At 38.5% G+C, this 21,668-nt stretch overlaps 1 protein-coding gene across 4 annotated transcripts in view; it reads left to right on the forward strand.

Moving 5' to 3' along the window:
* Positions 1-21,668, forward strand: part of ECI2 (enoyl-CoA delta isomerase 2) — a 33,234-nt gene that overhangs the window by 8,982 nt on the left and 2,584 nt on the right. For 2 of the 4 annotated variants that reach the window (XM_009279179.2, XM_009279182.2), the window contains exons 1-9: positions 4,688-4,720; positions 5,652-5,707; positions 9,941-10,103; positions 11,397-11,495; positions 13,148-13,339; positions 14,168-14,237; positions 16,017-16,119; positions 17,713-17,833; positions 20,962-21,051. In XM_009279179.2, the coding sequence (XP_009277454.1) occupies positions 4,703-4,720; positions 5,652-5,707; positions 9,941-10,103; positions 11,397-11,495; positions 13,148-13,339; positions 14,168-14,237; positions 16,017-16,119; positions 17,713-17,833; positions 20,962-21,051 (912 nt within the window). In that variant the 5' untranslated portion in view covers positions 4,688-4,702. Of the gene's footprint in view, positions 1-4,687; positions 4,721-5,651; positions 5,708-9,940; positions 10,104-11,396; positions 11,496-13,147; positions 13,340-14,167; positions 14,238-16,016; positions 16,120-17,712; positions 17,834-20,961; positions 21,052-21,668 lie in introns of those variants that run through there. The other 2 variants (XM_009279181.2, XM_009279180.2) reach the window with 2 other exon arrangements.

Below are 21,668 nucleotides of genomic sequence, written 5' to 3' on the forward strand. Positions count from 1 at the left end.
GTGCTGAGTAGAGGGGATTCCATTCTTAATTGGGAATAAAAATGATTTCTTAAGGATTAGATGGTGTTGTATGGATTCTTTGCTGACTCTTTGGCCCTCCAAAAAAGCAGCTACTGTTTTTGTAGTAAGGTGCTCTGATAATATTTATTCTGAAAATATGGTATAAGAGGTATGTAACTTGCAGAATGTACAATAATTCTTGAATAATTTGGTCCTTAGAAGCCAACCATTAAAACAGAGTAAAAATTTTCATTTCAAATATGCTATCATTTTATACCATCTTAAATGCACTTGTAAAATGCTTACTGCTTCAAATTCATCAGTATAGCAAGCCTGTTCCTGAAACAAAAAGAATCTTTCTGGTTGGTTTTGTGTTGTTTTTCTTAATTACCAGTAAGATGCCAGATGAAACACACTTTTATTCTGGGGAAGAACTTCCAAGTTATCTGGGTTGTCAGCCACTTTTCCAGACCAATGGTTCTTCATAATCTCTACAATGATAGCAGAAGCCAATATGACTCTGTACATGTTGCATCCCCACTAATAACTGCCACAATCCAACATGATCCTCTGACCTCTGTCTTGGGAGCTGCTGCTATAGGTGCAGCCTTCTAAATGCTATGATTTAAGCTTTTTAGTGTTTTATAAGACATGACTTGAATTCCCTTGGAATGTGTATAATTTTCATTTCTAAAAGTGACAAACATTCTCAGTGCTTTATTTTGTATGTAAGACTTAGTAGTGTGTCACATCTACAAGCTCAATTGTTCTCTGATAAAACTAGGAGCGAGGTATATTACAGAGGGTATCTAAAGAGAAAGTTATCAGTTGGAAATTGATAAGAGTTTTCAATAACATTGTTATTCATAGAGCAGCTGTAAATTCTGCTGTGACAGAAATGTACTTGCAAGTCTTGCGTGTATGTGAGAACTTTAGCTCTAAGCCCAAGTCACCATTAGATTTTTATTGAGTAAAGTGGCCTGGGTCTTTACAGGACACCTGTAAGTTTGTCTAGTTGTGGGTACTGGAAATAGTGCCAAAACCAAGAGCAGTGTGCTACTTTGTGTTTAGACCTAATTTTATTTAATTCTAAATTATCTGAAAGAATTCTGGATTTGGACAGGATAAGCCATTGACAAATACTGCTTCTTTATTGTCATATAGCTTGTTCAGGATTCTTTGTGTCATCCCCATTGTATCTAGGTGTCATGGATTCAGGAGGGAAAGTTAGCTTCAGACAAATTGTTTGTCTTCGTTCACTGGTTCAGCTGAACTAGCAGGACTGTCAGTGGGTTTTCTGATGCGGATGGGGGCTCCAGCAGCTGGTTGTATCCGTGTCAGAAACTTACCTACCTTGGCCAAAAGCCATTAACATCAAAGTGCATACTTTCTTGCTCTCCCTAGTCAGCAGGATTTGTCCCCAGAAGCCAAACAAAAATGGCTTTTTCCATTCTCCATTAGTCAGCAAGATTTGTCCCCAGAAGCCAAACAAAAATGCTTTTTCCGTTCTCCATTAGCAGAAAAATTATTTTTAGTATTTGTCCATAATTGTTTTGTTAAAGTCACCTTGGATAAGGATATATAAACAACCTATGTGAGTTTGTTGCTCTCCAAATACTACAATAATCTTTGAGTGAGTCTCACAACTCTGTATTTTTCTGTTAACATTCATGTTTATAACTTATGAATGTGTTTTGGAGGATATCTCTCTGTAAATCTTCCTGCTTGCAGAGATGTCTTACATGGACTGAGGATGTACAGGAAATTCTCTCATGCTTTAGTCATTCACTATGTCCAGTTAACTTAAGTCTGCTGGAAAGAGAGCTCTTGCAGAGATTTCAGGAGGTGATCCCGTTTTCCCTCCCAGCAGCTGTGATGAGAGAATATTAACTGTGCCTGTATAGAGCACAGAGCAGCCCATTTCAGATCTCAGTGAATGGTAATCTAGATCTTTGATTCTTAGCTATTCTTTAATACTGAAAAAAAACCCTATCAAGCACAGCTGAGCCACTTACACTAAACAACAGTGATTCAGCACTTCAATTTGCCAACAGACATCATTAACTTCTAGTTTTTATATGTCAAAACAGTGTAGGAGTGTAAAATAGTAAAAACTGATAATGATTTGGACACCAAACTTGTGTTTAGAATGACTATTGAAATGTTCTAATAGAAAAGAGGAAATAATTTGACTTTCATTTCTTTCTGTTTATTAAAGCAGCAGTAAGTGAATTGGTTGTAGAGTATTTGCACTGATCTTTCTCTGCTAGATAGATACATTGGAAATGCCAGAACCTGAGAGCAGTATGTTTTAGTTACTCCATACTAGCTACAGTATAGTGAGGTACTGCCAGGGACTGTGCTGGTACAACAGGGAGGGATAGTTATTTTCTTATGTTTTTTTAGGAAAACTGGAGTTCTGTCTACTGAGTCGTCAACACCTCCATGTTATCACCATGATTAATAAAACCTTGTATTTCCACAAGTGAACCAAATGCATTGATTTCTTGAGAATAACCTTGGTGCTGATAAGACTTTCTTAGGCTACTGGTTTTGGTCTAAGAGGTGATGTGCTTGTTATGATAGGTCTTTGCAGGAGCCTGGTGAACAGCAGTGTTGCTTTACCAAACAGACCTGTCCATTAGTTTTTGCTGCGTGAAGAAATAAAACAACTGTGGCTGCTAAGCTGGTATTGACCTACTGCTAACCTGCTGCAACCTACTAACTTGGATTAATTACTGCTAACCTACTGCCATGGTGCATGTTAGCAGGTCACAGCAATGCAGGACTCAACAGAGTGAGCCTGTGAACTTATGTGGGGAAAGTACAGACTGCTTTGTGTGCGGTAGTTACTGCAAGTTAGTTGTTGATTTTAAGGTGTAAAAGTTGCTGTCATGAAAAGTGTGGGGTTTTGGGCTTAACTCAAAGGAGCAACTCAATTATTAACTGTTTCCTTCTTTTGTAGTTGCTAGATATTAGAAAATATACCAGTTACTGAAATTTGAACAGACAAAAATTGTTAGAGGCAGTCTCTGCTTCTCCATCTTCCGAATGAAGACTGAATTTCATCTGCCCACGTTCTGAATTGTTTTAGTTTTAACTAATGGCAGGGGATCTTGAAAGAGGTGCATACAAATGAGGGGAAGTGGAAGTTTTCACATGGGATGGTTGTGGAAGCAGATGCAGGCTTTTTCAAGATGTTCATGTGTCAAATATGGTTATTCCACATTTCCCAGTATAAGAGAAGAAACTTGAAAGGACAGGACTAGAAATTAGCAGCTGAAGTAATTTGACTTTAGTGTAAAAAAAAACAAAAACAAAAAACCAACAAACCAAAAACAAAAAAAAACCAACCAAACAAACAATCAAGCTGAGGTTTCTTTAGTATATCACCGTCACTGCCTACTACACAACTCCTGTTTGTAAGAAAGTCTGTCTGTACAGCTTACAGGGATACTGCTTTCCACCTAAAAGTCTGACAAGATATTGTAGCAGACATCATATTCATTTGATAGACACTCGTGAGAAACAAAATAATTTTGCAAGGGTGGGTGGGGAAAGAAACAACAACCTGAAAAGAATATATGACAAGAAATAGTGTGTATAGTCAAATGATCTGAAGTTCTTTGGGAGAAGCCTGTAACAGGATGACATAAAGAAAGAGAGGGTTGCTTTGCTTCTACAGACAAAAGAACCTCTACCCAGAATTTCTGTATTGATTAACTATCCACCCCCCACACACCACTTTTTTTTTTTCTTCTTCCCCCCCTCCAGCAGTGAAGGAGGAATGATTGCTCCAAACATGCCACAGGCTGCTCAGTTTGCTTTAGCACTGGCAGGTGCCCCCTCTCTTCCCAGCTCAGCTCTAGGTAGCTTGCATGGAAAGAATAACTGGAGGACTGAGAGGTATGGCAGAAATTTGACATTAGCCCTGTCCACGTTCAGCTATATGGGGAAAGCTGTTATTGCTTTTTAAGTGCTCCAGCTATGTGAAAATTTATGAATCCTTAATGTTACATTATTGTGTAGGTAAATATCTGTTTGGATTCAGTAGTATATAACCAATGGCATGATGAATGGTGATTTGGACAGCCTGCATATTAAAATTTGTAATGATTTCTGTGTTAACAGCATAGACGGTAGCCTCTCGCTCACAAAATAAAGTGAAGTACAACTTTAAATTTGTTGCATGCAGAAAATACTGCAAGTGAATATGGAAAACAGTAACACTATTTTCCTAGTTACAGAGAAAGTTATGAAATGCTGGCACTACTAATGCTTCGCTTGTTATTATTTGAGTACCAACCTTTCTTTTTCCTTTTTTAATCTTCTTTTTAGAGATTCTAATCTGAAGTCTTGGGGGGAAAAATAAGAGAAGTCGGTGTCTCGGGTTGAATATTTTTTTCCAGATGCTCTAGTTTTTTCTCAGTTACAGTTTAAGTTCTGGTTTCTATTCGTCTCACATGCCTCATTTCCTAACAGTTGCTGCAATTGCCAACAGTGACAACCTTTCCCACCAGCTCTGCTCCTGTCCCCCTTGATGTAGCTGAACTAATGATGAAAGGTTGCTATTCCTTCTCCAGATCCCTTTCTCCTCTGTGGAGAAAAATCAGGATAATTTTGAGGGAGGATTGAAATAGGAGAAGTGCTACTGAAAGAGGGGGACTGAAGCCTGAAACTCTACTTGGAGTGGGAATACTTCATGGCCAGGTGCCAGCAGGTGAGGACTACCCCAGTCACCCCACCAGGGAGGTCTTGTGGTTCTTCTACTGTGGCTGTGAGTGTCCGAACAGCAGGAGGACAGGGAGTGAGGAGGTCTCATTTGGTTGCTCTCCTGCTTGACTTCACAGCAGCCTCTCAGAGCTGTGGTTGCTGGTGCTGGAGCAGACCAGGTGAAGCGCTCAGGATAAGTTTCAGACTCCTGAACCTTGTAGAACAGTTGAGGCTCTGGCTGGTGCCTCGGAAACAGTGATGGGCTGGGCTGGGCAACGTGTGCTGTCTCCTCTTTGCAGGGACTCTGGAGAGGCATGTAATCAGAAGCTTGTTTTAGGTTATAACCAAACACTTGGTGCCTTGAGGTTTGTGGGAATTGATTGCTTTATATCCTAACTAAAAAAAAAAAAAACCAAACCCGTACAACTCTTTCTACAGTAGCAGCAGCAAAACAGTTTTTTGTTTAATTTTCTCTTAAGATAAAAAGAACATGAGCAGAAATATTGCCACTTTATGATGCTGTAATAACAGGTCTGTGTGAAATGGCAAAGGATGGTTACTGTGCTGCTCACTGTTCTGCATGAGGAACGTGTGGAAAGAGCAGTGCAAAAGATCACAGCACCTTGAGATAGCGATCGTGGCAAAGAGATGTCATATGCGTTATCTGAAGTATTACACATAATGTGCAAAAGATATCCACATCTTCTATTAAACATATGTTCCAGGATTCATCTGAGTGATGCTTTAAGGTACTGCTTGCTTCTGTCTGACAACACTTCCTGTTCTTTTTCTTCCTTGTCTCTCTAAAGCTAGTTACAATAATGTGAAATGAGCACTTTCCAGTTCTGTCAGTTTTAAACCCATGTTTCTAGCACCACCCGCTGCTTTTAATCCTAATAGGATTTTTAACTGCTTTTGTCTGTGCTTTATTTCCCCAGGATCTACTAACACTTAAAAGAAAACCTTTATTAAGTAAACGGAAGATGAAGTTCAGGTATATCCATCCCTTTCTTTTGCTGAACATGTCTGATGTTTCCTATGCAAAGAGATCTTTTGGCTTCCATTTAGTCTTAATGATGAAACTGCTAAGTTGCTTTAAAAGTTAGAAAGTAAGCAGCCAGCATTTTACAAAAAGTTGGCATTTTTAACTCTATAAAAGTCCTTATGCAAGTGACAGAACTACACTGTAATGAGGGGCCCTGTCTTTAACAGGCTTTGCAGTCTTTGCTAAACAGTAAGAAACTATTTGCAGTGTAACTGACTTTTAAAACCTTAACTAAGAACCTTATGTTTGAATGTTTATCAGGATAAGAGACATTTATGTGAACAGGTAGAGTGAACGGGATAAGTGACAGGCTTGCAAGATATCCAGAAGGACTGAATGGGAACAAAGAGATGTCCAAGGCAAGGGAATACATATGAAATGATTGTCAGCCTGGATGTTTCAGGTTCAGGCAGTGATGCCCAGGATTTATTTCTTTTTAGAGTGTACAGCTTGCAAAGTACTCTTGCAGGAGTGTGCAGGCATTTGTCATGGACTTTGTGGCTGCTCTGCCAAGTTACGACTCCTCTAGTTTCTCTCTTTCTGGTGGAAGCTGCTCTTTTTTACCCAGCTGGGGGAGGTTGATGGGCCCTTACTGCTCTTCCATGGGTGCCAGTACAACAAGGTAATTTGTCGCAGTGGGGCAGTGACAGCTAATTGCCTGCAAGGTGCAGGGCAATGAAGAGAGGAAGTTTTGGGAAGGAAATCACTTAGCTTTGTTGCAGTGGGTAGATGAGAAGGGGGAATGCAGAGGGGTTTTTGATTGCCCTTCCTAGGCTTCTTTTTCTGCTTGGATGGAAACAAGTGCAGGTTCAACACCAGTAGTTTGTAGGTCAGGTTCCAGGCTATCTGCCTGCCTTGTGTGGTTTCGGCAAAGTCTTGTGTGGTTTCAGTGAGGCTGCTAAAATGAGGCATGGATTTGGTCAGTGAGGGAGTAAGAAGGATTCAGTGTCACAGCAAGGGAGCAGCAGATGGAGGGAGTAAGTCTTCTCTGTAGTGGGCTACAGCAGCCTCTCCTGCTCCTCAGTCTTTGGGATTGTGGTACAGTGTCACTGTGTGGTCCCAGAGATGGCATGTGCTGACAGGTGGCAAGTCATCTCCTCTTCACTCTTTATGTGATCTACTTGGGGGTCACAGAGCTCTGCTCCTGCTCTTCATGTATCTCCCTGAAGGATGAGGTCCTGCCCAAGATGAATAAGTTGTGAAGTAACTTAACTTTTCCTTTGCGTTTTCATCCTTTGCAATTTTAATAGAGAAATAGCAGCAGTTAGCTTAGCCTTAGCATATTGAGAACTGGTGATCATCGCTAATGTATAGTAAATCTCCTCTGAGATCAGAAGGCAAAGAGAAAGAAGTGAATCATAGATATCCTGCAGAGAACTGAGCTACAAGCAGCAAGAAAGAACTAAAGAAAAGAGGCCTTTTCTAATAAACTTTAGACTTTAATAAACAGCTAAGTTGCACAATCTCCTATTACAAAGCAGTAGGTAAGGAAGAAAAGAAGAATGCAAGATGGAGTATTTGAAGTGGATAGATAATGTGTTTTACCCACACATAAACACCCACATGTGTTTTATTTTTGTAGCTAAGAAGTAAAACTGGGTATAACCAAACAGCAAAGGAAAGTAACTCTGAGTTTGGACTTATGAAAGATCATTCCACTTTTCCACAGACAGACTTTTTTTATTCACCTAATGGTTTTCTCATCATCTTCTAACTTGTCCACTTTGCATCCTTAATAAGGAAGAGAACTTGTGACCTGCTAAATGCCAAAAGCCCTTAACCCTGAATATGTGTGCATACATATCTTCAGACTGGCTGCTATGCTGTTCCCCTCTCCCCAGCTGCCCATCCTCAACTCTTGTTAATTTATGGTCACTATCAAATTGTATATAAAAGAGATTCTTAAAGCCTATTTATAATAATGACCATAGCCAAGCTGGAGTGAAGACCAGATTGTCAAACATGTTGTAAACCCAAATTTCCCTTTTTAAACATTGAATCCACTTCAGCATAGTCACTGCCTAGACTGACAAAAAAAATTTGTCCTAGGTACACAGATCATCTTGGGAACAGCAGCATTCAAGTAGTTCCAAAGATGGCTAGCAAAATTGGAGGGAAAAAACCAAAACCAAAAGAAACCCCTAGTTGTCTTCCTGCACTCTTGGTTTTTTTTCTTCCTGTGAATGTGACTTTAAAAGCATGTTTGGGGATAGGATCTGAAAGCGAGCATCATGTTCTGTGACTCCAGGACAGACTAGTCAAAGCAGCTCAGTATTAAAAAAACTTGTATCTGTATCTGTTTAGGTACACTTCTGCCTGTCAAAGGGCTCTTATTGATGCTGGAGGCGACGTCCAGAAGTTGGCTAAATAGCCTCCCAGTTGGTTAAGGGGTAAACTTTTTAAACTCTGACACAGTCTTCTGAACACATCAGTTTGAATGTTAGTTAAACTAGCAGATGGTTAACCCATGTCTGTCTGGGTGCACTGCTATGTTAATAAAGGCCTACAGCTGATCAATTTAAGTAAGACGACTTTTCTGTTCCTGCAGCCTTTTTTGATAGTCTGTTCCATTTTGTATTGTTCAGATAGATTTCTTTTTACTAGCATAAGATTTTGAAGCAGATTCTGGAATTCTTTCTTTTTGAAAGAATTTCTTTATATAACAGAAAATATTCTTTCCATTTCTGTCATTCAATCTTGGTTGCCCCAAACTACCAGGAACTTAGATTTTATTAATACAGAAGGGCAGTAATAGGACATAAAACCAATAGATCTTACAAACATTTTTACAAGATAACTAAAACCTATCTGCATGAAATGAAAGAGTAACAAAATTAATTGGACACAGTTGGCATTCTTCATGCTTCCTGCCTGTAACTTCTAGGCTTGCAACAGAAGAGAAATTTATTTAAGAAATAAGAGCAATGAGGATGTTCTCGAAGTAAGCAGTAGAATTTCTCTAAAATTCTCATTAGGTGTGTATAAAAAGGCAGAATTTTCATGTTAAGTATGATTTTTAAATGATGGTTCTGTAACTGAAATGTTAACAGATTAAATTAATGATTAAACATTCTATCAGTCTGCATTTGAGATAACCAGTCACATTTGAAAAATTAATGATTATGAAATCTATCATATATGATGTTGTAACATGACAGCTGTGTTTCTAAGTTAGAATGGGGAAAGTTGGGGAGGTTTTGTTCTTTTTTTACCAAAATAGAGAAGGAACGTCGATACATAAACGGCTAACACTTTAAAAATAGTAAAAATACTTAACATATATTGCAATTTAACTGAAGAAAGCTGAGACAACGTGCTTTTGCCCTATTGAAACAAGCCAAAACTATTAGACTTCTTGGCTTTTGATTCCAAACTCTGTTGAAGTAAACCTGCTTTTACAAAGCATTATAGGGTTGGGTTAGGTTTGGTTCTTTGGAGTGGGGTTTGGTTTTTTTGGGTTTTTTTGATGGAATTACCTTTTTTTTTCTGGTGGAGAGTTCTTCTCCCAGAATATTTTGACCACCTCTTTTTTTTTCAAGTGTCTACAGGCTGTTTCACAGCCAGTCCTTTTCCAAAGTACATTTTGAAATTAGCCTTCACTTATGCTGCCCTGATTGGAGAACCAGGCTTTCAGATTGAATTGTTTCTAGATAGAAGCACACAAACTTGAAAAGGTCACAAAAAACCAGACAGGCTGCATACTCGTTTTAATTCATAGACATATAAAGCTGTTAATGTTGCATACAGAGATTTAAACCATTAATAAAAATGTTCTGTGTTTCTTATTTGGTTGTCATGGACAGAACCTGTAGGGCTCTGATTTATTCCAGAAACAGCAAAACATTAGTTTACCACGACTGCCATTTAGTGGCCTATATGTGATCATCCAGTATATTACTGCATAGTTTCTTTGTCATCTGGCAGCATTAAATCTAGCACTTTACGTACTAGAGAGAGATAGTCATATTCTCCAAAGGTTAATTATGTTGCAGCTAAAGCAAACTTCTAAAGCAACTTTCTTGTAATTTTTAGTATCTTCCTTTTTGTTGTTGTTTTAGTCAGTGCAGGTACAAATATTTAATGTTTTACACTTACTTTAAATTACTTTAAAAAGCAGTATATTTGTTTTTCCTCTAGTCTTACATGCAAACCAAGCAATAGGATATTTTTTTCCACTTACAGGCGAGCGCAGGCTGTTTGCATTCCAGCAATTCACCTGCACATGACTGCAGCCACCATGCAAGTCAGCCAGAAACACTTTGAAAAGGCTCAAGAACAACTGAAGCTTTTGAAAAAGGATCCTGGGAATGAAACTAAGTTGAAGCTCTATGCTTTGTTTAAACAGGTAGGCTTGACTTATTTTGTTTCGTAAGGGGCATTTATAATCTGAGGGGGTGGACCTGTAAAATATTTACTTAAAATAGGCATTGTTCAAATGTATTGTGTCTTAACAAGCGCTCAATTTCAAGTGCTGAAGTTCTGTTCTTGAAATGCCAGCCCCTCAAACCCTGCCTGAATTCTGAGGGAAGCCAAACCTGTTTCATCATATAAATCATGCTTTGAATAGAAACCCCTATTCAAAGAAATAGAGCCAATTTACATCAATTGTGTGATGCCTTCCATATAATATGGCATATATTGATGCAGCTTTGGAAAATGGCTTATGCCTAGGAAAAAAAAGTATGCCACATGCTTCCTCTTAAATTTGTCATATCTACAGTCAGTCAGCTGGGCCTATATTATAACGGTGTTGACATTTGAAGGTTGATTTCTGGGTTTTCTTTTCTTTCTTTGTTTTGCGTGGTCATTGTAGTGTGGGTATGTTTTTGTTTGGTTTTGGGGGGGGGGGGAGGTGGTTAAATCAAAGAACTGTTCCTCCACACTTTGCGTGAAGGTTATTCTTTACTACAGCATGGAAGGCGACCTTTGTAGAAATAGCTGCTAGTCCTTAGTGGGGTTTGTACTGGTATTTGGGGAAGTATTTGTGGATCAAGGTTGGTTGCAGGGTCAGTACAGGCTGTGGCTTCTTATGTTGAAGAAGGCAATCAGTTGCTCCTTTAAAAACTTAGACAGCTGACTGTTCCAGGTAGTTTATGAGCTCATTATTATTAATTAGTAAAATGTATTCTTTCTTTCCCGCCTCCCACTTGAAATATTTCTCTCCAATAGTGTACTTTTCTTCAGGAAAACTGATCATAGAGTACTTCAGGATAGCTTGGACTCTTGGCATTCAACTGGTCTGATGTCCTTGCTCATAGTAGGGCCAACTTTGAAGTAAGATCTAGCTTAATAGATCCTATGCAGCTTACAAGTCTTTAACTTTCTTTTTAAGTATAAAACTTCCACAATTTTTGAGCTAGGAGAACTTAACATGCATGGGTGTTTTGGAAACTAGTGTCTCATATCGGTTAGGTGCTTCTCAGAGCCCAGCACCAGGTATTAGGAAATAGCAGGCACTGAAAACTTCATGGTACGTGAACTGTCTGAGTATTGCCCAACCAGTAGGTATTCCTTCTGTCTCAGAGATGAAGTCTGTATCCTGATCAGGTAAATATTCCTAACAGTTGTCATCTTTTCTACCAAGGCATCTGAACTTTAATCAAAGGTTTAAATAAGTTTTGTTTCACTCTCTTTTCAGGCTACTGAAGGTCCCTGCAATTCTCCAAAACCAGGTATGCTGGACTTTGTCAAGAAAGCCAAGTGGGATGCATGGAATTCTCTTGGCAATTTGTCTCAGGTGACAATACCTACAATTTCACTTAGATACTTTGTCGATTACTCTGCCTTCAAATGCCTGGTCTGTAAGTGAATGGCTAATGTCTAAACATATTCTATGGTAGTTCAGCGACTCTGCTTCAGGCACCAAAATGTTTTGCACTGTATTCTACAGTCATTTCACTGCTTCAATGTTTGGAGGGTTTTTTACTGTGTAAGCCTAGTTCTATATTATTACTACCAGCTTGTACCAGTTTAAGATATCTTACATATGTGTTGACTTTCAATAAAAATAGTGTTTTTCACACTATGTTCTATTCTGCTCTTCCCTTTAAGAAAGATGGACTGAGCTTCTCGGTTCTTAACAACAAAGAGCAAATTTGTGAATCTAGCATATTGATAACTTTGTCATTTTAAAAAGTCAGTCTCTTATGCCACTGATCAAAAGACTAGAAAAAAGTGGTGTACCGAGAGCCTCTCTTCATTCTTTCTCAGTATATCTTGTCATCTGTAATACCTTTCATAACCTTTAGAGAAGTCTTTCTTCCTGCTTGCTTCACTTGAAATAATATAGATGCAAAGATACATAAGTGTTCTTTTTTCATGCAGACTGTAGTAAGTCTGACATCATGTATAGCTACCACAGTTTCTATTTAATAGAAACTATTAAAAACCATACTATTAAATGAAGGAAACATAAGCTTTACAAACCAGCTGTGTCACTGCTGCATTAGGCCTGCTGTTCAGGAGTAGTTTCTGAGGTCAGTCAAAGATATTACTTGATACAGAGGGGTTTTTGCATTTTTTTCTTTTAAAAGAAAACATGCTTGCATAATTTCATGAACTTAACTTGTGCTGCTTTAGGGCTTTTGGGGTGTGTTTTGGTTTTTTTTGTTTGGTTGTTTTTTTTTTGAGATGGCTCTGTAGCTTTTAGGAATAGCCAGGAAACACTTAAGGAAAAGAATCTGCTCTTGAAGTTATAGTGGAGAGGGAATAGACAATTTCATGTGCTACAAATTATGGATTATAGAATTGTTCAAAGTATCTTATCCTTTCAAGAAAATAGGTTGTAACAACCAAGAACTTAGAATTTGTTTAAATCAGGGCTTACTATAGTAATAGGGAGGCAGGATTCTTTAGGCTTTTGCATGTCATGTTTGTGCTAAATGAAAACTAGTGTCTTCAAGCAATTCTAAAATGCCATAGACCCATTTCAGCACTCTTATTTTCAGCAGCACATGTTCTAAAATAAAAACTTTTATTTTGTTGGAGAAATGTCCAACTGCAACACAGAAACAAAGGATCCATAGAAATGTGTAAATGCTGGGAATATGACAAAGGTCTTTCTGGTAATCTTAGGCGTGGATGGGGACACTTCAACAAAATAAATGTCATCATCCCAGCATCTGTGCACTTTTATTTTGTGGATCCATTGCTGCTGCTTTCTAGATGACTTTAGGCATGATCTGCAGTGTTAAAATACAGCATGTTCCTCTTCTCATCCTAATTAGAATGCTTTCTAATTGAGATTTTCTTGTATGTGTGTCCTGAAGCACAGTCCCCTTTTTTCCCCATAGGTACCCATCTTATGAATAGCATAACAAACTGATTTCCATTTCAGCCTTTGATAATCTTGTGTGATTTTTTTTTCTTTTTTCTTTTCTGTCATTACAGGATAATGCTAGACAGAAATATACTGAACTTGTCTCAAGTCTGGTTTCTGCAGAATCTGCTGGCCAGAAGAAGGACGCTTCTCCAGAAGAGAGCAGACGTGATGACTATGAAACAATACTAGTTACCACCAAAAACAATATCACAAAGATAATGTTTAACCGACCTGATAGGAAAAATGCCATCAATCATAAGGTAAAGAAATTAACTTGGGAGGATTAATGATTTTTTTTTTCTTTCCTGGGCAAGCTACTTAAGTTTTTCAAGAATCATTACTACAGGTTTAGCAGAACTGACTGAAGCATGGTGGTCTGAATTTTATGAGGGCTTAGTATCTTGACTCCAATGACAACCTAAGGAATAAACATCTGGTGCAAAATGAAACCATTCAGCTAAAATTTTACGGATTGGGCTTTTCTGTGTCTCCTTTTTCAAACTTACTGTAGGATTGCGGTCTGCACTAAACTAAAATGGCAAACTGCAGGAAGACTAGCCTGTTTTGTGGATATGAGATTTGAGTGTAGCCTTATGTATAACAAAGCATGTGTGCAGCCTACTTTGGCTCAGCACTGTTGTGTGTATGTCTAGATAGTCTTCTGGTTCCCATAGCTATCTTCATGAGTAAGTACATCCTGTTGGAAACATGATCATCCTGTTTCACAACTGCAAAGATACCAGAACAGGGACTTCACCCCGCTGCTGCTAATCCTTTAATATATTATTTTGCCCACTTAAACTACTTCTCAGGTTTTAAAACTAGCTATTTCCAATTAATGTCTGTTTTCCAAAGGACCTTATTTTGTCCTTTAGATTTGCATCAGAAGTCTTGAGTATTGCAAGCATGTGTCTTTATGGTCAGAAATACCTCACATGTAATACTTAACTTTCTGTGGATGCAAATTTTTTTCATACTTAAAAGTACCATAGTTGATCTGTGTCTCAAGTTCCTTGTTGTCAGTGTGAATCTCCTTTTTATGATCTCTTGCAGCATCACATTTGTACTTTGATTTTCCTCTTATGCAGATGTACAGAGAAATTATCAAAGCACTTGAAGAAGCTGGAAAAGATGATTCTACCATAGCAGTTATTACTGGTACCAAACTTCATATGCGCCTCTCAGATTTGTTTTATATTATGTCAAAGTACAGTACTGACATGAACTATCTACCTATATATAGACTAAGATAGAATTGCATGAGGAAATTCTTTCTTCTAGTATAGACCAAAGATATTCCAAAGTGTTTCTTCCGCAAGCTTGCTGTTACATCAAAACATCTTTCTGAGATGAGAAGATAGACATGGAATACTCCTAAGGGCTTTATTACTTTTGAGTTGCTGATGTATCTGCTCCACAGCATTTTCACTACTACTTTTGAAGTTCATTGGTATCGGTTTAGTCAATTTTCTCTACCTCTGTGATACATTGGAACATGCTAAAAACAAGCCCCTCAAATCATGCACTGGCATGGCCAGTAGAAAGTTTATACTGCATGTTTACCTATGATCATTTGGAAAAAAAACTGATACTCTATGTTGATTTCCCCCCCGTCCCTGCCATGGCTGCCGTAGGAAAGAATTGGCCAGGCAAGCTGCAACCTGGCCCAGCTATATACATCCCAGTCACCAGATGTGTGCAGCTGGATGACTGCAGTGATAATGTGAAAGAGCAGCCCAAACTCAGGCTGCCTGTGAAGTCTAGCTGCTCTGGGGACGTCATTTGGATTCTCTAGAGGACGCTTTGGTCCGTCTCTGGTGCTGACTGAACGACACAGTGGCAAGGGCAGGTGGGAGGGACAGAATGGCTGAGGGCAGGCACTGCCTGTCTGGCCCATCCTTGTTGCAGATAGGTGTGCATTTAGGAAATTAGCCAAAGCTTGAGCTTTGGCTGGCAGCTAAGTAGTGTGGACACAAGGTGAATTTGGGCTTAAGCCCATTTACTTGTTACTTCTGAGGTAATTGCATACATATTCATCTCCACTGTCATCTTTACCAACACCTTGTATTCCCAGGATGCTGAATCTCCTTTCAGTAGCAATGACTAGGCACAACAACCCTTACAAAATGAGAAGGGCAGTTCACACAACCGGAATGTCTAATGTGTATAGCTAGGCGTAAAGAGCAAACACCCCTGCACAAACCTTTTTGTTCCATTTTACATAGTTAGAGCACTGCAGCGTAAAGTAATGGATGTGCTAACCAGTGAAAGGTCCATCCTGTGAATGTCCTCATGGACATAGGATGATTTAGACAATTAAATCATGCAGTCTAGCTTTTAAATACTCCTTGCTTTTTTTGACAGTGCCTCAAACTGACTTATACATTCACTAACAGGTTATCTGCTTCTTATTAAAGAATACATCTTTCAGTATAATGATTTCAATGCAGTGCTGTCAGTCTTATCCTTAGAATGCTATGCGTTTTCCTTATTGGTCATAAAAAATGTGAAACTTCTACCACATATTAAATAGGTTATTCTGTCTACTTTTGATTCCTTCATCAGTATGAAGGAGATGCATAAACTTACGTTTCCATTTTCCTGTTTAAAAAAAAAAGTTTCTCACATCTTACTGTGTGAATGATTGTGAATTGAGAGGGAAAAAAAACCTGAGCAAGTATGGAGGGAAAGAAATAATTTTTTTCCCCCCACCTGACACTGTTATGGAAAGAAGAAAAATCCCCCCCCCCCCCCAAAACTTATTTTTTAAACCATAGATGTCCTTTAAGGTAGTGTGTATACTTTGAGACAATCCCTCTAATGACTTAATAATGTTAGACACTTAGAATGAAATTCTTTTGTAAATGTAATAAATGAAAGCTTCTCTTCTCTTACTTACTTGGAAACCATTGGTGCATTTATTTATGTTCTCTGCAGGAAATGGAGACTACTATAGTAGTGGAAATGATCTGAATAATTTTACTAATATCCAACCTGGTGAAATGGAGAAGATGGCAAAAGATGGAGCAGTATTACTCAAGTAGAACATCTTGGTTTCATATATGCATAAGTTACTGTAATGGGTAAAATATAATTTGCAGGCATTGTTAGAAAACACGACAGCAGGGACCTAGTTATGCTACAATACATCCATGACTGTGTCTAAGGGCTCATCATGTGCATAAACACAAAGATCGTGTGGGAGAAGTAGTATTAATTGTGTGAAATGAGGAAATGAGATTAATATTATAAATCTTCTTAAGTACAGTGATGCTAAAGACTGTTTTATTTTCTTAGTCCCCAAAGTACATGCAGAGGTAATGACAAAAACACGATTTTGACTGTATAGTTTGTAAGCTGCAATGAAAAATTTGTGGATTTTTTGATATCCAGCAGTGTCTACACTAGCAGGACATGCCAAAATACCTTCACTGTCAGACTTCTTTGAATAGAGACGAGGTGTAATGAACGTGTTCAAAATTGCCCAGGAATTCTGAGATCTTGGTTCCATCTTTGGGTCTGAATCTACCTATTAAACTAATTTATTTTTCTAAGGCCAAGGAGATCAGGGGCATCATCTGACACAGTGGCTGAAGTGGTTTTTTGGGACAAACAACATGTTTCTTTCTCCCCTATTTAAGCAGATTTTTTTTCTTCTCTCTTCTGTACATGATGATTACATCTGAGATGCTTGCAAGTTGGATTGCTTTCTCAAGCACTTGCAATTGATTGAAAAACTAAAATACACAGAAAAGCAAACAACTCTTTTGATTTATATTTTAAAGATGAACTGCAAGTACAGTACTCGGTTTTGCAGCTTGCCCCTACAAAGTGATAATCATGCAGTCCGAATCTGTTGCAAAGGTGTTACTTAGTAGTATCTGGCAAGTGTTCCAGCCTGCAGTGTTTTGTAGGGTGTTCAACATGATGCATAGTCTCACATGTACTTTATGGCCTTTCGTCTTGCTCTTGTGAGAAGACCGTATTTGCTATGCTGTTACTATTGCACAAGCACAGTGCTTCATTACAACTGATGCATAGAGATGCCAGAGAAGCAGAGTTTTTACAGCACTGTTCACTTTTGAAAAATACTATATTTTGAGAATGTATTTTGTACTTCTTGGATGGAGAAGTAGCTGTCAAATGAAACAACACTGTTTCTGAAACCCAGACAGAACAGCACTAGGGAATTCTGTGCTGTGGTAGCATCACAATTTTGGTGCCTGCTGGGGCTTCACTGCAGAACAGAATCTGTGAAGGGAATGGATATGCCATGGGTGGAGTTGGGATGGACATATAGGCAGATAAATAGGCAGGGCAAAAGACTGTTCTTGTTAGTGAGCTGTATTCAGGAACTGTAGCTGAAGAGGACAGCGCTTTCATAACTTGATTGCAGGAACTAGGAAAGCTGTGCTGTCATGTGTGTGTTTGATTCTTAGTTGGTAAGAAAATGCAGGTATTTCAAATAGCTCTTATTTTCTTCGCCAGAATTAATTTGGGAAAGGGACAAAAACATAGAATCTAGCTCATGGTTTTTGTTATGCAGTATCTGATCATGTGTTTTGAAAGTTGCTTATATTTGATGAAAAAGACTAGGATGTGTCTCTTACATTCTGTTTTTCCTTCTCTCTAGAGAGTTCGTGGGTCATTTTATTGATTTTCCTAAACCACTGATTGCAGTGGTAAATGGCCCAGCTATTGGAATCTCTGTAACAGTGCTTGGATTGTGTGATATTGTCTATGCTTCTGACAGGGTAAGTACATTACAAGCTGATCCCAAAGCAGTCTTTAAGCCTCTTTCTGTAGCAAATATTATTCGGTTTGGGGTAATCTGACAGAAAAGAACACACAAGTGTAAAGGCTTTTTATCATGTCAAGGAACACTTATATTAATTACCAGTACAGAGGTGCATCAGCCAGTGGTTAACATGCATGGAATTTCCCTGCTGTAGTTATGGTTATCAAGTTACTGACTCCAGTTTAGAAACTCATTACTGTATCAGTGGGTAAAGTAAAGAGTAGCTGATGTGAAATGATGGTTGTAAGGCCCCTTTCAGGTGTGGGAGGGGGAGCAAAAGATTATTATGGAATGGAAGTGCAGTAAATGGCACTTTATCTAATCTGTGTTCCAAGGTAACTTTGGAAAAGCTTTGGTTTATTCAACTTGAGATTCCTTTTAAGGTAATTTGCCAAATAGATAACCAAAGGCTATCTTAAGGCATAGCACAGAATCCCATTATATGCCTTTTTTTATGTTCTGTGCCATTCATTTGCATAAGGTTATTAGACAGATACAGAACTTAACTCAAGGTCTTAATTAATTTTAGGCAAGGTTTTGCTTGCAGAAGCGTCTGTGATGGGTGGTACTTTGACTCCTGCTTCAGCACTGTGTCAGATTTTTCCTCAAAGTCCCTGCTGGATTGGGTTTGTCACTATGAGACTTAGGAAAATTGATCTGCAGGGGACCGACTCCTTCTCCTTGCCCCATAACAGGATCAGCTAGGACCATGTCACTCCTGACGTATGCTTGTATAATATGCATGATTTGTTCAGTCTGTTCTGGTACCTAGATCTCCTCTTTTACTAGAAAATAGTTGGGTTTCTCCCTCTTCCTCCCTTCCCATCTGATCTCTTTTTGCTGCAGGGTGAACCTATTGTTTCTTGTTCCTGAATTTAAAGAACAGGCTGTTTTTCATCCTCCCTTACAATAGCTGTAAGTGTGCTTAGCCATCAGTGTACTTAAACTGTTAGATATATCTCAGGTTTACATCCAGTCTCTCAATCTTTTCTTTTTTTGAGCTGAACGGCTGCAATTCATTCATTCAGTTGTTCTTCATGTGCTTTCTTAGGCCTGCAGTCACATTCCTCTGGACTCCTTCCAATTGTTCTGTGTCTCTTTAAGCATAGTGGTACAAACCAGACCCATCACTCCAGCTCATGTCTCACTGATGTGAAGTAGAGCAGAACTTCTCCACATTCTGCAGACTGTATTTCTGTTTTGACATTCCACAATGTTACTTAATTTGCATACTTGCGATCTGCTATAACACCTGGATCCCTTGCTGTAGAGTTGCCAGTTAAACAGTTGTCCCTAGTGTATATCGTATACTGTATATCAAGTTTGCACCAAACTTTAACTTGTCTGTATTAAATAGCATCTTCTTACTCGTACCTCTCCGCTTTATTAAGACGATTTTGAATTCTAATCATTTCCCCCTTGGCATATCATCTCCTACAGCCATAAGTTACTATAGATTTAGTTGAAGTTTAATCCAAATAAGCATTAAATGTTTTGTCCTGTTAATAGTATCCTTCTTTCTCGAAGGATTCTTCATACTTTGAGATTCATACTTGAGCTTCCTTTTACTACTTGTATACATAATGATTGGTAAATGCATCTTATTTTTGCCTTGTATTTCTATTTTTTTAATCTCTGCATGCTTATATTTGTTTCATACTTAGTTGTCTGATGTAGTTTTCACTTTCTGTGTATTTGTATTTAAAGTCAGTGACGAGCTCATGATTTAGCTGAGACAATCTGTTAGTACCTTCCTACCTGCACTGGGACAGCTTTTGCTTGTGCCCTTGATAACAGTTCTCTGAGGATTTCTGTAGGGTCTAACTTAGATTAGTCTTCATGAGAACTTTCCTATTAACTTCAAGTTTATTGGAGCATTCTCAAAGGTGACTGTTCTCTATTCTTCCCTTTCCAGGATTGTGAACTCTCGTGCAGTAAGGTCATTCTCATCCAAATTACTACTTAATTTCACATTTTCTAGTAGTTTGGTTGGGGGTGCCTTAGGCATTGACTACCTACTCCAGAAGTGGCCAGCTTTGCTATGTCCAGGATCTGATTTTATTCTCAGCCAGGTATTCCAAGAGCAGATCATTACCAACCACATTTACAGGACACTGCGCAGCCCAGTCTGACAACAGATCAGCATTTTGGGCGGTCAGTTAACGTTGCCTTCTGCACTGGATTTTGCTCCAGTTCCTGGGGCACCAGTTTGTACCCCTGGTATAGTTCATCCCCCCCCCCCCCCTTGCTAAAGCAGGACCAATTACACTAGCCTGTATCCTGGCAGATGTTGTCTAATCTTTTCTTACAATGATATAATTGTCACTTTCTTCCTAGGAAGTCTATTGATCTGTCTTACTGTATGGCCATCTGCAGTACAGTAAGAGATGACTACCTTCTATTACAGTGAAAGCTGCACTGGCAACTTGTGCACTCTTTGTGTATCAGTTCATATTTTTAAATGGAAATAAAGGCAAGCATTTTGTCTTCCTTGTTTAAAGTTGATGTAAGTTGTCAAAACATAAAATTCTGCAGTTCAGTTCTAACTTGTAACTAGGGTATTGTTTTGTATGATCCCATGATGCATTTCTGCCACAGGTTCTTCTTAAATTTGCATAAAATTTGAGGAAATAAGATTCAATGACTTGAATTATTCAGGAGTAGAGTAAACTTAGTGTGCCTTCAGAAAGCAAAATGCTCTTTACCTCTTAAGTTATTTGGGCTATATATTTAATAACTCTTAGCGCAGAAGTGTATGAACATCTTTTCTGTAAAGATTTTGCACATGCAAATTAGTTTCTCTAAGCACTGTATTCAAATAAGGTAACTTCATCAGTGGGGTTGTTATGATAAGGGAATTGAATTATACAGACAAAGTCAGCTCTTAGGTGCATTGAGAGGATGAAGCAGTGTTACCGGATGGTATTTAAAGACTATTATGGTAACAGTTCAAATGTATTTCTGGTGAACTCTGTCACAGTAGAAGCTCTAAAATGAAAACTAAATCCTAGTACTTTAGTCCTGTGCTCTGTTGTGAGATTTGCTTTGTTTTGTTCTTTTTTTCTTTTTTTTTTTCCCCCCCAGGCTACATTTCACAGCCCATTTAGTCAACTTGGACAGAGCCCAGAAGGATGTTCCTCTTACCTGTTCCCAAAAATCATGGGCTTACCTAAGGTAAGAATATGGGATCATCTGACCTTTGTGTGTTGGTATCCTCCAACTGTAAGAGCACGTGGAGTCACAGCAAGAGTCCTCAGAGAAAGCTCCTGTTTGCATCTTTGAAACAAAGATCAAGAAATGTAATGACAGTGTTAGAACAGGCACCATAACAGAGTAGTGACAGCTTGTAAAGCCATACTGTGATACCGATGAAGGTTTTCTTTCTCATGGTTTCTTCCACCTTCTTGATACAATTTCTATATAGCGAAAGGTTGTAACTTTCTTCCAGCAATGGGAGGGAATGATATAAAGAAGGATCAAAGAAATAAAGTAAGAGCACTTTTAAGAAATGTCTTGGTAGCCTGCCTTTATCAGGCAAGGGAGCAAGTGTTGCAGTGGTTTCTGCCAACCCTGTGAGTAATTTGTATTCAACCATTCCTCCAAATGTGAATGTGAAGCAATCCATTTATGTATTTACTTCCAGACCTTTTAGATTATCTATTTTGTTCTAATATGTATTGGTCTTCTGTCCATACTCTTACTTTCTGTGTCTACTCTAGAAATAAGGAAACTAAATAATAAAAATTAAAAAGAAAAAAAAGGAGAGACAGCAGAATCTAAATTTTCTTTTC

This window comes from Aptenodytes forsteri, unplaced genomic scaffold (genome assembly GCF_000699145.1).
Source record: "Aptenodytes forsteri isolate BGI_AS27 unplaced genomic scaffold, ASM69914v1 Scaffold81, whole genome shotgun sequence".
Lineage (NCBI taxonomy): Eukaryota > Metazoa > Chordata > Aves > Sphenisciformes > Spheniscidae > Aptenodytes > Aptenodytes forsteri.